Consider the following 12,555-nt stretch of genomic DNA (forward strand, 5'->3'; position numbering starts at 1 on the left):
ACATTTGTTACAAATGAATACCAATGCTGGTGCTCCAGTCTTAACTTCATTTCATTTTCTGTTTACTCTGCTGCTATTTGTTCCTCCCCCCTGCACAGTGAAAAATTTATCACACCCTTGTTGTGGACAAGGGGAAAACACCCAGGGAAGCAGTTAGAATCTATGGGATAAAACATTAAGTGTTTATTTAACATCCCCTGCAGATACACAGCAATGGGGGGGAGCCATGAAGCTGGAGCTGAACAAGCCACTGAGGCAGGGCAGTTTGCACTTCTGTGCTCCAGTGACTCACTGCAGCCACAGGAAGAACATCACAGAACCATTTACAGTCTGTTCGGTTCCTCAGTGTCACCCGTGATTCTTCATCAAAGTTGTAATTAAAATAAAAACAACAACCAACGCTTGGCACAGCACTCACTGAGGCAACCAGAATCATTCCTTACCCTACATGGATGTTACCGGCTTGTTCACAGGCAACACCCACATGTGTTGTTATGGGGTGGGGGACAAGAACCTACAAGGCTTCTTTTAAAAGCTCTACAGACATATTACAAAATTTACTCTCCATTCTGTTGTGTCAGTGCCACCGAAACCTTTCCAGCCCTGGGTACAGCGCTGCAAGATGGTCAGCACATCCTTCAGGCCCTGACTCACCCTCTGGTTCTCTGACTTTCTGCGGCTCAGTCAATGACAGCCGGCACATCCAGGGAGACCTCTCACATTGCTGAGTTTTGAGCCAGTCAACAAAGCAAAATTACTTTTCTCATTTTGCAACAGCTCTGCAAATAACTCCCCCTAATTTTCATTATAGTATGTAAATGGAGCCGTTAATAGATTTCACGGGTACATTAGGATCCATCTGCCCGTCCACTTGTAAGCAATACGAACGCAGGGGTCCTGGAGGATCCAATCTTACCTGTGTTGGACAGTAGCTTCGTTGCTTCCAGCACCTTCTCAGTGTAGACTCCAGGCTCGTAGTTATCCATTTCAGAAGTGACAACATGAATGACTCTAGCAGCACGTCCTCGGATTGCACCAGCTGTGCGGTCTAAGCCATCAACATCTTTTTCTTGGAGAGCAATGACACATTTGTTTACATCTTCTAAAATATGGTTCTCTGGTGGTAAAAGAAGGAAGATTTAGACAGTAATATCTTCTTTTCTGCCATGCACATCAGCATTACAATTTCTCAGTTTGTGACCTGCACTAAAAGACCTCCAGACAGATGCTGTAAAGCATTAATTTTTAACCTTGCTACAACCAGCAAACAGCTGCCCTTCCAAACCGGCTGTCAGACAAAGGTCAGTCCATTCATCTGGTGGCATCCAACACTCTTGTCCCCTCTCTGTACTCTACTTTACCAACAGAAAAGCTGAGTTCAGCCCAACTCTCCCTAAACATCTTTCTTTCCATGTTCCTCCCCTCGACTGCCGAAGCCCTCGCTCCAAATATTTGCAGGCCACTCCCGCTGTCATTACACGGGGGTGGGACGATGAGGCACGGGCCCCAGTGCCACACCTCATCCACTAATGCCCTGGCAGACTGGGGTGCTTGTTGCACATTTCTAGCTTCCTACATAGTGTTTTCCCACAACCAGACACTTCCCAGCAGAGTATTACACTGTTAGTCCTGGATACACTTTCGAGACATGCAACATATGCAGTGATTTATGCAGAAAGCGTTCCAGCACCAGAGTGCTTGCTGCCTCCCAAGAAAACAGAAAATAAAGCCAAAACCTCCGTTTGTAATTTACTTTCAGGATATACGTTTTTATACAGAGATATTTTCCCTCATTTATCAAGCTCAAGAGGTCCAAATGAGTAAAAACCCTCAAGAGATTTCTGAGGATGCCTAACGAGGTTTGGATGCTCGTCTGCTGACACCTACCCAGGATGTTTTCCAAACTCCGTTAGGCACTTCTTTAATGTATCAGTACCAATGATTTGACATCACAATCCAACATTTCTGCTGCTTTGTAAGAAACCTCCTTGGAAACATTTCTGCTGTGTCCTTTAAATAGTTTCCAGCATTACTTACCATTGCCTTAATCACGCCACGCTGCCAATCTGTGCTACCGAAGTGGCTTTTATTCCCTACACAGGTAGTAAAAGAGACATTTTGCAAGAGCTGGTAGAGCTGAGCAGCCCATTGAGTTGGCTGATAGAGGATTTGTATGAACTGGCTGGAAGGACTGCTGCTGGAAGAGTCCTGCATAATTTACATAAAATTAACAGAGCCAGATGCAATATTGCAAGACTTCTGTAAGCAGCCTGGACAAAAATTACACTTGTGAAACACCTCTGAAGCAACTCGGAATGAGCAAGTTCAGCTGAGGGCAGGATGTGGCCCTAAGAGAGAAAAGTGCAGGTTCATCAGTAAGCTGACAACTCGGTGAGCAGACAGCCAGGCTACAAGAGCTCCAGCAAGGAGCACACACAGTGTCGGTATTAAAGCAAGAGGCAGACATCCCTGCAAGTTACAAAAACAAAAAGAAAAGCATCAGTGTCAGGCCAAAACAGAGACTGCTTATTGCCTGGATTCCTACAAGAATACAGTACATTGAAAAGTCTCCTCGGACGATGTGAACTTTAATAAAAGGCACTGACAAAATGAGGATGGGTATCTAAATGCCGGCTGATCAGCTGATGTCTTTCGCAGATGCAAAGTGGCCAGAAAGGTAATTCTGTGGGAAGACAGAAAATCCTCCGCAGGGAGGTCTGCGAGGGGCCCTGGGGAAGAGCGGGGCTGTCAGGTGCATCTACTCAGGTTATATTCTCCAGCTGGATGATAACAAATAAGACTTGACACCGTTCTTTGTGCTCGTCTATACACACGCTACTACCTGTCCTACAGGCATATGGACCACGAGTGTCTGGCACAAAATGCCATCTGCCGAGGCCAGGGTGGCAGCGCCGGGGAAATGCTGACACAGGTTCAGCGCCAGTACCTGCAGGGACGTTATGGAGCTGTCCTACATCAAAGCTCACAGCTCTCGTGCTGCTGAGCGGGAGAAAAATCTCACAGCAACAAAAGGTAACACAGAACGAACAGCAGCAACAGCAAAGGCATCGTGTCCTACCCGAGGAAGTGTAGGGAAAAAATGGTGCGGGTTGGTACCGAGGTAAGAGAGGATAAAGTGGAAAGACCGTATTTTTCCAATAAAAATATATTTAGAGCAAACAAAGAAATACAAAGAACAGTGAAAAGGTAACAGCTGGAAGTCCCCATGCCTGTCACTCCTCAGCCCACCACCTCAACACACCTAGCAGCACCTCCCCATCACAGCAATCAGGAACTCCTTCCCCAAGCATCCTAAGAAGTCAGCCAAGGGGTCTGGAGGCTAGAGGAGGACCAAAATGTGGAGCAACACCCAGAAGCTGAAGCCACAGATGCAAAAACATAACCCTGCTCTTCTGCTGTGTTCCCTGGGGAAGGGCTCAGGACCATTCCCATGGTGGAGCTTTTCTTGCCAAGGGACACTGGTGAAACCAGGTGGAGCTACAGTGTCAGCAGACATTGTTATAATCCAAATCCTTGTGTGTTCATACATTTCAAAACACAGGATGCATTTTGTAATGAAGAAGGATAACCACGGGGACCATGAAGGCTTCAGCCACACGCTCTTAAGATCAGCACTGTCATGATGAGCAACCTCGAGCTTACAGCTCTGTCAGCTCCAGAAGAGCAGGAGGCAGCACACGGGATGGGTTTTAAGAGGTTTGGAAGGAAATCCAGGTAATTTCAGAGCCCTGAATGTGATGATTACATGGTGCCATCAGCAACTGCTCTGAAGAACAGTCAGTGGGAACACAAACACGCAGAGAGCTAGGGAGGGGGCTGACAAGGGGATAAGTATTGCGGGAGGTACAGAAGAGCGCTGAAATGAGCAATGAAACAGGCAAAGTCTTTGCAGACGATTAAGAGATGACTGAGTAAGCATACGACAGAAGTCTGTACACTTACGAACAGCATGAAGAAACTGGAAAGGGAAAAAATTGTGCAGCACCTTCTACAACAAGGCATCAAACGAAGCACACAGGTGACGTTTCAAAACCAAGGAGGTTCTTCACACAGGGCACTCCTAGGGTGTGAATTTTGCTGGAGATGGCAGCAGTTTGTAATGGTCAAAAGAGCAATCACACAGGCTGAAGTGAGAAAAGCCCAGCAAGGGCCGCTCAGCAGCCGGCACCTCTGGTGCTGGAGCTCCCTGGACTGCAAACCACACCTGGCTGGGAGTGCTCAGGGAAGATCTTTAGGCTGTAGGAGCCTGCTGTGCTGAATTCCCTAGGCACTGACCATCAGCTGCTGCCAGACCATTGTCCTAACTCTGCAGGGCCTTCTTGTCCTGGGGTCTTCATTAAATGTTGTAACCTGCAAGCTTAGCTGCAATGCTGTGCGTTCAAGCTTCCTGGTTCCTGTACAGTCTCCTGCTATTATCTAAACCCAGCACCTCTTCCATCGAGCCTGCACAATTAATACAATTCCAGCCTAAATTGGACAAAGCACACACTTCCTGCTAGACAGCACAACAAATTGTAGGAATGTGGTATTATACACACGCACACAGACCTACAAGAATGCTTTTTAATTTTGCTTACATCCCGGTTAGTTATCAATTTAAACCCTTCTGTGCACCAAGATCCTCATAACCCCACGAGGAACCTGGCATAAATCATACCCATCACAATCTTACCCAAAGACACGTTTAGGCTTTTAGCCGAGAACTGGAGTGGTGGCATTTATATGGAAAACATTTATCAAAGTTCAAACAAATAATACTCGAAGCAGTATTTATTGCTTTAATATTTTTCAAACATCTCTTTGATAGCGCAGCAAAACCAGTAATTGCTGGATGCAGTTGAGCATCTGAAGCAGTCCCAAACCACAGCACTGCCCTGGCACCATTTTGGGGAGCATGCACACCCAGGAGGTGCTGTCTGCGAGGCAGCCTGCTGTCACCCCAGCAAAGAAACGGTCCCAGCCTATCGCCAAACCCTTGACACTTCTCAGAGCAATTCAACAAAGGGCCAGCACCGCATCCTCAAAAGCAGGTACCCATCTCTTTGAGGGACCTGCACAGGGAAAAGGACCAGCCAGTCCCCGTGGTTTGCCCCATTTTGAGGCACACCTCCAAGTAAACACAGCCAGGCGGCTCGGTACGGGCTGTGTTTTCACAGACCGACAGTTTTTTTCCCTTTGAAACGTTTTGCACACTTGTGGGCAAACTCCAAATGGAGCCGTGAACTTCAGCACGCAATTCTCTCTAAATATATTTCCCCAGAAATAGGCTCCTCGCAGCTGTGCCATTTCAACTGCTGCTGCAACGAAGAGCACGCAGAAAGAGAGAGAGAAGGAGGACATGCAAGTGCTGAGAAAGTTTCTGCTAACTCATTGCAAAGGAACCTGGTGTTCAGAACCCAGGGAACCACAATAAAACATGTAAACAGGTAACTCTTTGTAGAAACACTACCTTTTTAAATTTATTTTGAATATTTATTTTTTTTAAAGAGGGTCTTTTAATTCAGGACCTCAGTATTTCATGTACATTTCCTAGGTACGTTCACTTGGTACCTCTGATCCCACACATCCTTCTCTAAAATCCCTCCTTACGGCTGGGGTTTCTAGGTCACTGGAGATGCTCCAGTCTGCTCTAGGAAAATCAGACCCTCAATTTGTAGTGGTAATTTGTGGAAGCTAGCGCAGGCACAACTCATGTGGTTATAGCACTGTGTCCTCTGACTACAACGGAATTAGAGGACGTGAAAATAAAAATGCCCCTATTATTTCTAGGTCACTGCAGCTACTAGTGGGTCTTTATCACTTGATGCTGATAAAACAGGTTATCTCGGCAAGCACTGTGACAAAAGGAATTATTACTGTATCATGATAAGTATATGATCTTCTTTAAAAACGTTAGGAGAACTGACGGGATTAAAAATATTCACTGAACATTTTCTGTGCGAACAGTTTTAATTAACTTGTATGATCAGAGTTTGATATTAATTTTTGTTTTTGCAAGAAGAGTCTGAGCTGAACTGAGGGATCCTTTTTTCTGCTAGTTCCTAACTCGAACGTGAACGTCTTCTATTTCCCCCAGTGTTAGGGTGAGGCTTGTCTCCAGTAGCTACACGGCAGCTCACTGGAAGCTCAGCTAGCGATTCCAGATCCAGAGCCATGAAGTGTCTTCCACTATATTTAAGCGGATCTGTCTACTGACATGTAAATATATACATTTATGCATGCTCACTCTGGAAGTGCAATGACAAGTTTCCAGAGTACCTGCTAACTAAACTAGCACTGTTTTCACACTTGGAAAAATACCTTTTCTCCTTGTGCCAACAACTCCCGCTCTATTTTTACACCACACTCAGCAGCAGACAACGTGTGCCAGGTGAAGTGTACCAACACCATCCCTTCCAAACGCCAGGGAAGGCTCCAGAAGGCTTTTATTCCCAGGAATAAGCTGGGTTACGAGAAGGACTGTGTCTCAGGTCACCCCCTTACCTGACACGGCCAGGAAGTCGTCAATGGAGGTTATGTCATCGACGGCGTCGGTCAGCACGCGGACCTGCCTCTCCCACTGCTCCTTGAAGAGCTCCATGTTTTCTTGAGCCAGCTTGCTTTGAGGTTTAGCAGCCAGAGCCAGGGCGGCATTAATGACCTGCAAAACACCTCTGGATTTTTAAAGCATGTTCTGAACTCGACAGAAAGGTTCTTTATGTTTATCCAATGAACTCAGCAGCAAACAAAGCGAGTTTAGTAAGTTTTCTGGAACTTGATGTTTAAACACGAAAGTGTTCATTCTGATGCTTTCATGCCCAGCTCATACCTGCTCCCACGTTTATTATGGGCAGTTATTACATGCAAGGACACCTGGCCCGTATTCACACCAGCCAGCTTCACCTTTCTTTAACAGCTCATGTTAAAGAGGTGCAGCTCTCTGAACACGGGTCATGCTGTTACACATTTCACACAGGATGACATTTAATACACTGGAGGCTGCATTTCCTAAGCTAGGCACTAGAACCTGAGGAAAAAAGGTCAAAATAGGATTAAGTTTACACAGTTTGACGTAGGAACAATATACAAACACAAAAATAAGGATAGATTTTATTATTTATCTTCTTTTCCTTAAAATCTTAGTCTGTACCTTGCCAGTAATTCTTACAACAGCTTAGGATTCCTATTATGGCTCTGGAAAAGCTGAATTGGCCAGAAAACAGTTTTTTTTTTTTATCTGATGCTCCTCCCAAACCCCCCACAAGTTTTTTTCAAACCCTCAGCCTGTAATTTCCTTCGATCCTGTTGATTTTCTGAGCAGAAGAAATGTTACACACACTGCTGGGCAACAAACTTTTTGCTGTGCTAACTCATCAGGTAAATATCTAAAATAGCCTCCTCCACGTGTGGGAAGGAAGCAATCACAAAAGCCTGTTCCTCTTCCAGCATCAGCTCTGGCTCCACTATGCTTCAGCAAAGTGACCTGGGAACACGCCAGGCACGAGAAAACCTCCAGTCAGACCGACACGACAATCCCAGCCTTGTTTTCAAACACCTGGGCGCTGGAGCTAATTAACTCCTAAGCTCAGCGTGTAATTTTTCTTCTCCACTTTAGGACTGCCTTAATTTCACGAAGCCGTTGAACAAAACACGCAAGCACCAGATGTTCCCGCGTTTACAAGATCTACTTTTTCTACCTGCTTCATTTGGAAGTGTCACAAGGCATTTAAAAAAATCCAGAACTCACTAAACACGGGAATGATGGTGATGTCAGACGTGTCATGATGGCACTGAGTGAGTCAGGCAGAAGGAGGCTGATTCACCCAAGGGACGCGAGGAATGGCACTGGCTGAGCGAAGCTACCCTGCTCTGCGAGCTGCACACCTTGAAATCCTGGCAATAACCACACCGTCCCTGTGCTGACCGAGCAACGCGTGGGTCTGCTGCTGCTTCCCCTTTCCCCAAATTAAACCATGAATTCTCACTTTGAGGGTAAGCAGCTGCGGGAACCAGGAGTCCCCTTCCAGGAGAGCTGCTGCCTGCTGGGGTGCTGGCTGCTCCCACCAGCCTCACATGGGGTCTGTGGTTCCCAAGTCCTGCAGGCTCTGAAAGAAGCCTTGTGACACCCACAGAAATGAAGTTCAGAAGTCTAAAATCAATCAGAAATGGAGTTTTTAGAAAGGGAAGCCCATTCTCTGCTCAAAGCTCCTGTTTCTTCAGTCTAGCCAATGCCATTTCTTGCTCCAGACTCATTTCTGTAATGCACTATCTATCAATGAAAATCGAGATATCCAAGTTTTATGAAGATGAATACAAATAACAGGCATTATGCAAACAAAAAGGGTGAGACAGGCAGTGCTCCAGCAATCTGCTCTGCGCTGTTCTGTAGCTAGTAACCGCTACTACAGAGACAGAGATGGTGATACCAGGGCTCGGGATGTTTTATCCTCCTCTCCTGTAGCTACCTTGGCTAATATCAGACCAGCAAACACACTTTAGGCACTGGGACAGGTCAGCCCAGTCACCAGCAAAAAGGGATGGTCAACTCAAATGCACCTTAAAAAAATCTGCCCAGCAAAACTAGCAGGCAAGACCTGCCTTGCCCACCTTGTCCACACACCCTCCTGTGCTTAGAAAGCAGCCAGCAGTCCTAGAGACAAGGGCAATGCACTGGTGGGGACATCGAAGGCTACTGAGTATCTCTGCAGAGCTAAATACAAAATACAGCTCAGTTCTCACAAACCCACAAAGGTTTGTGGGTTTTGTGCTCCCATGCGTGCTCAGGAAGAAACTCAGGACGGCTGATGCAGCCCAAGAGCCCTTTTTATAGCACGTATTCCATCTCACGGTCCTGAATCCATTTCTACACATCTAGCATCTTATCTCCATCTGCAAAGCGGTCAAAACATTCAGTTTTAGCAAGGATGATCAGAACCTTCACTCTGTCAAATATGCAAAGCTTAAGATTTACACAGACAAGTTATCCTGGACATCGCTCACATCTATCTGGGTGAAATATCCCAGGGATTACTGATAAAATCCTAAAAAATATCTATTCAGGTAAATATGCTCTTGCATCATGGCTGGTATCCAGTGACTGATTTGCCAGCAGATGCTTAGGAAGGCATGGCAAAAGGACAGAAATACCGGATTATACCTAGTCTGTGGGTATGGTGGGTGGTCAGCACTGTAATTCCTTTATTATCTAAAAATGAACGCTTTGGAGGTAAGGGTTGAAGGATTGACTGAAGTAAACTATTGCTCCTCCAAAAACATGAAGCACTGAGCATTTAATTGTAAGAATTAATTTTAAATATGAATAACTTGCAGGAAGGATATATATAGTCTAAAAATAGGAAGAACATGGCAAGACTACCTGAAATGTGGCTGTTTCCATGTAAAACATTTGGCAATTGCAGGGAGATATTCTGTATCTCAGAGCTCCTCAAAATTCTGCCAGAGCACTGTGATCACAATGACTCACTGAAGTTGTACAAAGCAAAGAATCAAACAGGGACATTTTGAGACTATCCAGAAGGAAATGAAGCATGGCAAGAAAGCACACTATTTTTATCGGTGCTTTGTTTCATGTAGCAATTGCAATGTTCAAGTCAGCCCAGCGCTCGGGAGCGTGGTTCCAGCCAGTTGCTTGGAGCTCCTTTCCTCTGCCTCCAGCACAGCCAGGGCTTGGCAGCTCCTGCCCTGAGCTCTGCGAGGCTGGGGATCCAAAAACCTCGCAGCTGATGGCTCAATCTGCACCTCAAATCCTCCTGGGAAGAACCTGCCGCCTTCCTCCTCGCTGAAACTAAAGATCGAAGACAAAACCCTTCTGCCCCCCACCTGGAAAAGTGACAGGAAGACTGGGCTGGCACAGCCAGAGGAAGAAACCTCACCTGGCAGAAGGAAATTATTGCCTATTTATTTCGCCTTGCAATGCTCACCTCTTGCCCCTTCATGTCATCTTGGTGCACACAACACCCATACGCCACGTAGCTCCCTGGCTCGGTGGCTGCAGGCACTCATTTCACTGTTGCCTCAGTATTTTTATAGGGACTTTTGATCTTTATAGGGCACTGTTCCTTCTGCACTGCCTTTAGGGTGTTGCTGTCCCACACCAAGAAGCACCCAGCCACCTCCCCGCTGCTCACTAAACACCTGCTCTGTTTAGTTCAAATATTTGGGATTTTTTTTAATTTGTTTTGCTTTTAAATAAAGATCTTGGTGCATCAACTTTCTTGTGGCCATTTGGGTAATGAGGTGGAAAAGTAGCTACATGGCCTTCCAATTTAGGGTATTTTACATTTGTAGAAACAAAACCAAACCAACCCCGAAGCAACCCAACAAAAAACCTGGTAAAACGAGGAAGGGGGAACAGAAGCAGAGGGAGCCCAGCCTTCAGTTCGGCACCGAACCAGTTCGTGCCCTGTATCTCCAAAGCTGCCACAGCAGCTGAGCCCAGCTCAGGTGGCTGCTAACACCGGTGTTTTTCTGTTAGCTTACTGACAGCTTGTAAAAAGCTGCTCATAACTTGATTTTCCACACCCCAGGTCCCAAAGTTACCTCCAGCATCCACCCTCCTCCTGCCCCCCCTCTGCTCCTAGCTGCATTTTGCTCCGAGAAGGAACACGGGCTGTGAGCAGGACATTTCCGTCACTTCCACTTACATCCAACCCCGGGCTCGCATTCGCATGTCCGTGTGTGCTAACCCTCTCTGTGCTCCCATACAGCAAAAAGCACTCTGCAGAGACTGCTGAGCTGAGATGCCTGGAAGCAAAGCACACAGCAGATTGTTTTGCACGTTCGCCAGCTTTAATGGCAGCGACCAGCAAGAGCCTGGATGCTGAGGCACCAAAGGGAAAAGTTTGCTCCTGACTTCCAGTTCTGCACTCCTGTATATGAGAGGTTCTCCGACCACTTTCCCTTCCTGTGGTTACTTTGGGTGTCTAAGCAGAGGATGCTTCCTGCTGTTGGTCACTGACAGGCTTTTACTGGAATAACATGACCTTTTCCAGTCTAGCTTCTGCTGCTGTCAAAGTGATTTTCTATTTATATCCCGTACATGCATAATTATCCTATCAGTTTCCTGTATAAAGAAAAGCATTTTCTTTTGTAGCTGAAGGCTCGCATTGTAATACCAGCCACTGCTGAAGCTGCAAGAACGTTGGAGGCATTTGTCTTGGTGTCCCTTTGTGCTGCTTTGTTCTGTGTTTCACTGACTTGAAGCAATGAAGCTCTGGGAGTTTCAGGGCACGATGTTTTTTCTGGAAGATGTTCTGCTACAGCACTCCCCACATTACACTGTGCCAGTGATGAAGAGACACAGTCCTTACCCACTGACATGCCTCTTACCTCAGAACTGAATCCCTTTCTCCTATCATTGATTCTTTTAACGTACATGCAGAGAATCCGTAACTGCTCAAGCTTCTACTATTCTTCTTTGGATGGCCGCCCCTGTCCTGTGGTGGTTGCTCTTCACAGGGAGCCTGCACGACACAGATCTGCACCGAAACGTTAACTTTTCAGCAGAAGTTTTCATGCACTTTGGAGCCTCTACACGGGACTCCTCATATGCTTTTGCATTTTGTTTGTCTGTGGCAGTAGGTGTGATCAGCATATGTAACCATCTGCCTCATCAGAAATCTATACGCAGCAAATTGCTTTTCAAGCTTTTCCAAATTGGAATGTATGGATGTGGAACAGCAGTCATTAAAACAAGACATTAATATGAAAAGAGCCAATTTATTTTTTTTTTATTATTTTTTTTTTTTATAAAAAATGTAATTTAATGCAAGAATCATCGGAAGCCTGCTTAATCGGTGCCACTCACTGAGTGTGCAGGGTGGGCGAGCTGCACCAACTGCTGCCTGTGCTACAGCAGGCATGGAGCGAGCACGGAAAGCAGAGGTGGAGACGGTGCCTGGTGCCCTGGCGAGGCAGCCCGTGGTGCTCAGAGCCATCCTTCGGTGCCCTGAAGCTGGGAGAGCAGGTCCCAAGCACCCGTGCCAGGGAGGTGTGGGTCCACCCTGCTCCTGCAGGCTGCCACCCAGGGGATGTCGGTCCCAGGGGTGCCAGGACCCAGCCTGTTCTGGAAGAAGCACCCAACCGACAGAAGCTCTATTCCATAATTATTTTCTGAAGCTCCCAGTCGCCTACAATTTGGCTAGGAGTCGACAGATGAACTTTACAGAGGCTTTAAAGAATGCGAAAGTCAACAAATAGCTGGTAGAAGCAGCTGCAAGTGACAGCAGACTGTCACATCAAAAGGATGGAGCAATCCTTTCCCTTCAAGAGCTATACTGGGGCATTTTCACTGTTGCTTTCTAAACACCTACAGCTTGTATGATCAGAAAGACTGCTATGGTTAAGCTCTCTTCTCAGACATCTTTAATTCAAAACGCTGTTACAAAACAGCTTTCGCAGGCTCCCAAAGCAAGTACTTCTTGGAAACAGAACTCAGAAGCCAAAGTTGCAAGCAAGGATCCAGGTTTTTGAGTTGAGATAAACAAAATCTTTCACTAATTTACCATTGGCAAGCTCTGTGTTTAGCAAGAAGGC

At 46.3% G+C, this 12,555-nt stretch overlaps 1 protein-coding gene across 2 annotated transcripts in view; it reads right to left on the minus strand.

The window, feature by feature from the left end:
* The window catches only part of CTNNA1 (catenin alpha 1), a 111,574-nt gene that overhangs the window by 15,792 nt on the left and 83,227 nt on the right, over positions 1-12,555 (minus strand). For both annotated transcript variants that reach the window (XM_068698147.1, XM_068698148.1), the window contains 2 exons: positions 6,505-6,661; positions 917-1,117 (listed from right to left, as the gene is read on the minus strand). In XM_068698147.1, coding sequence (XP_068554248.1) covers positions 917-1,117; positions 6,505-6,661 — 358 coding nt within the window. The remainder of the gene's footprint in view (positions 1-916; positions 1,118-6,504; positions 6,662-12,555) is intronic.

The sequence above is a fragment of the Anas acuta genome, chromosome 14 (assembly GCF_963932015.1).
Source record: "Anas acuta chromosome 14, bAnaAcu1.1, whole genome shotgun sequence".
NCBI classification, from domain to species: domain Eukaryota; kingdom Metazoa; phylum Chordata; class Aves; order Anseriformes; family Anatidae; genus Anas; species Anas acuta.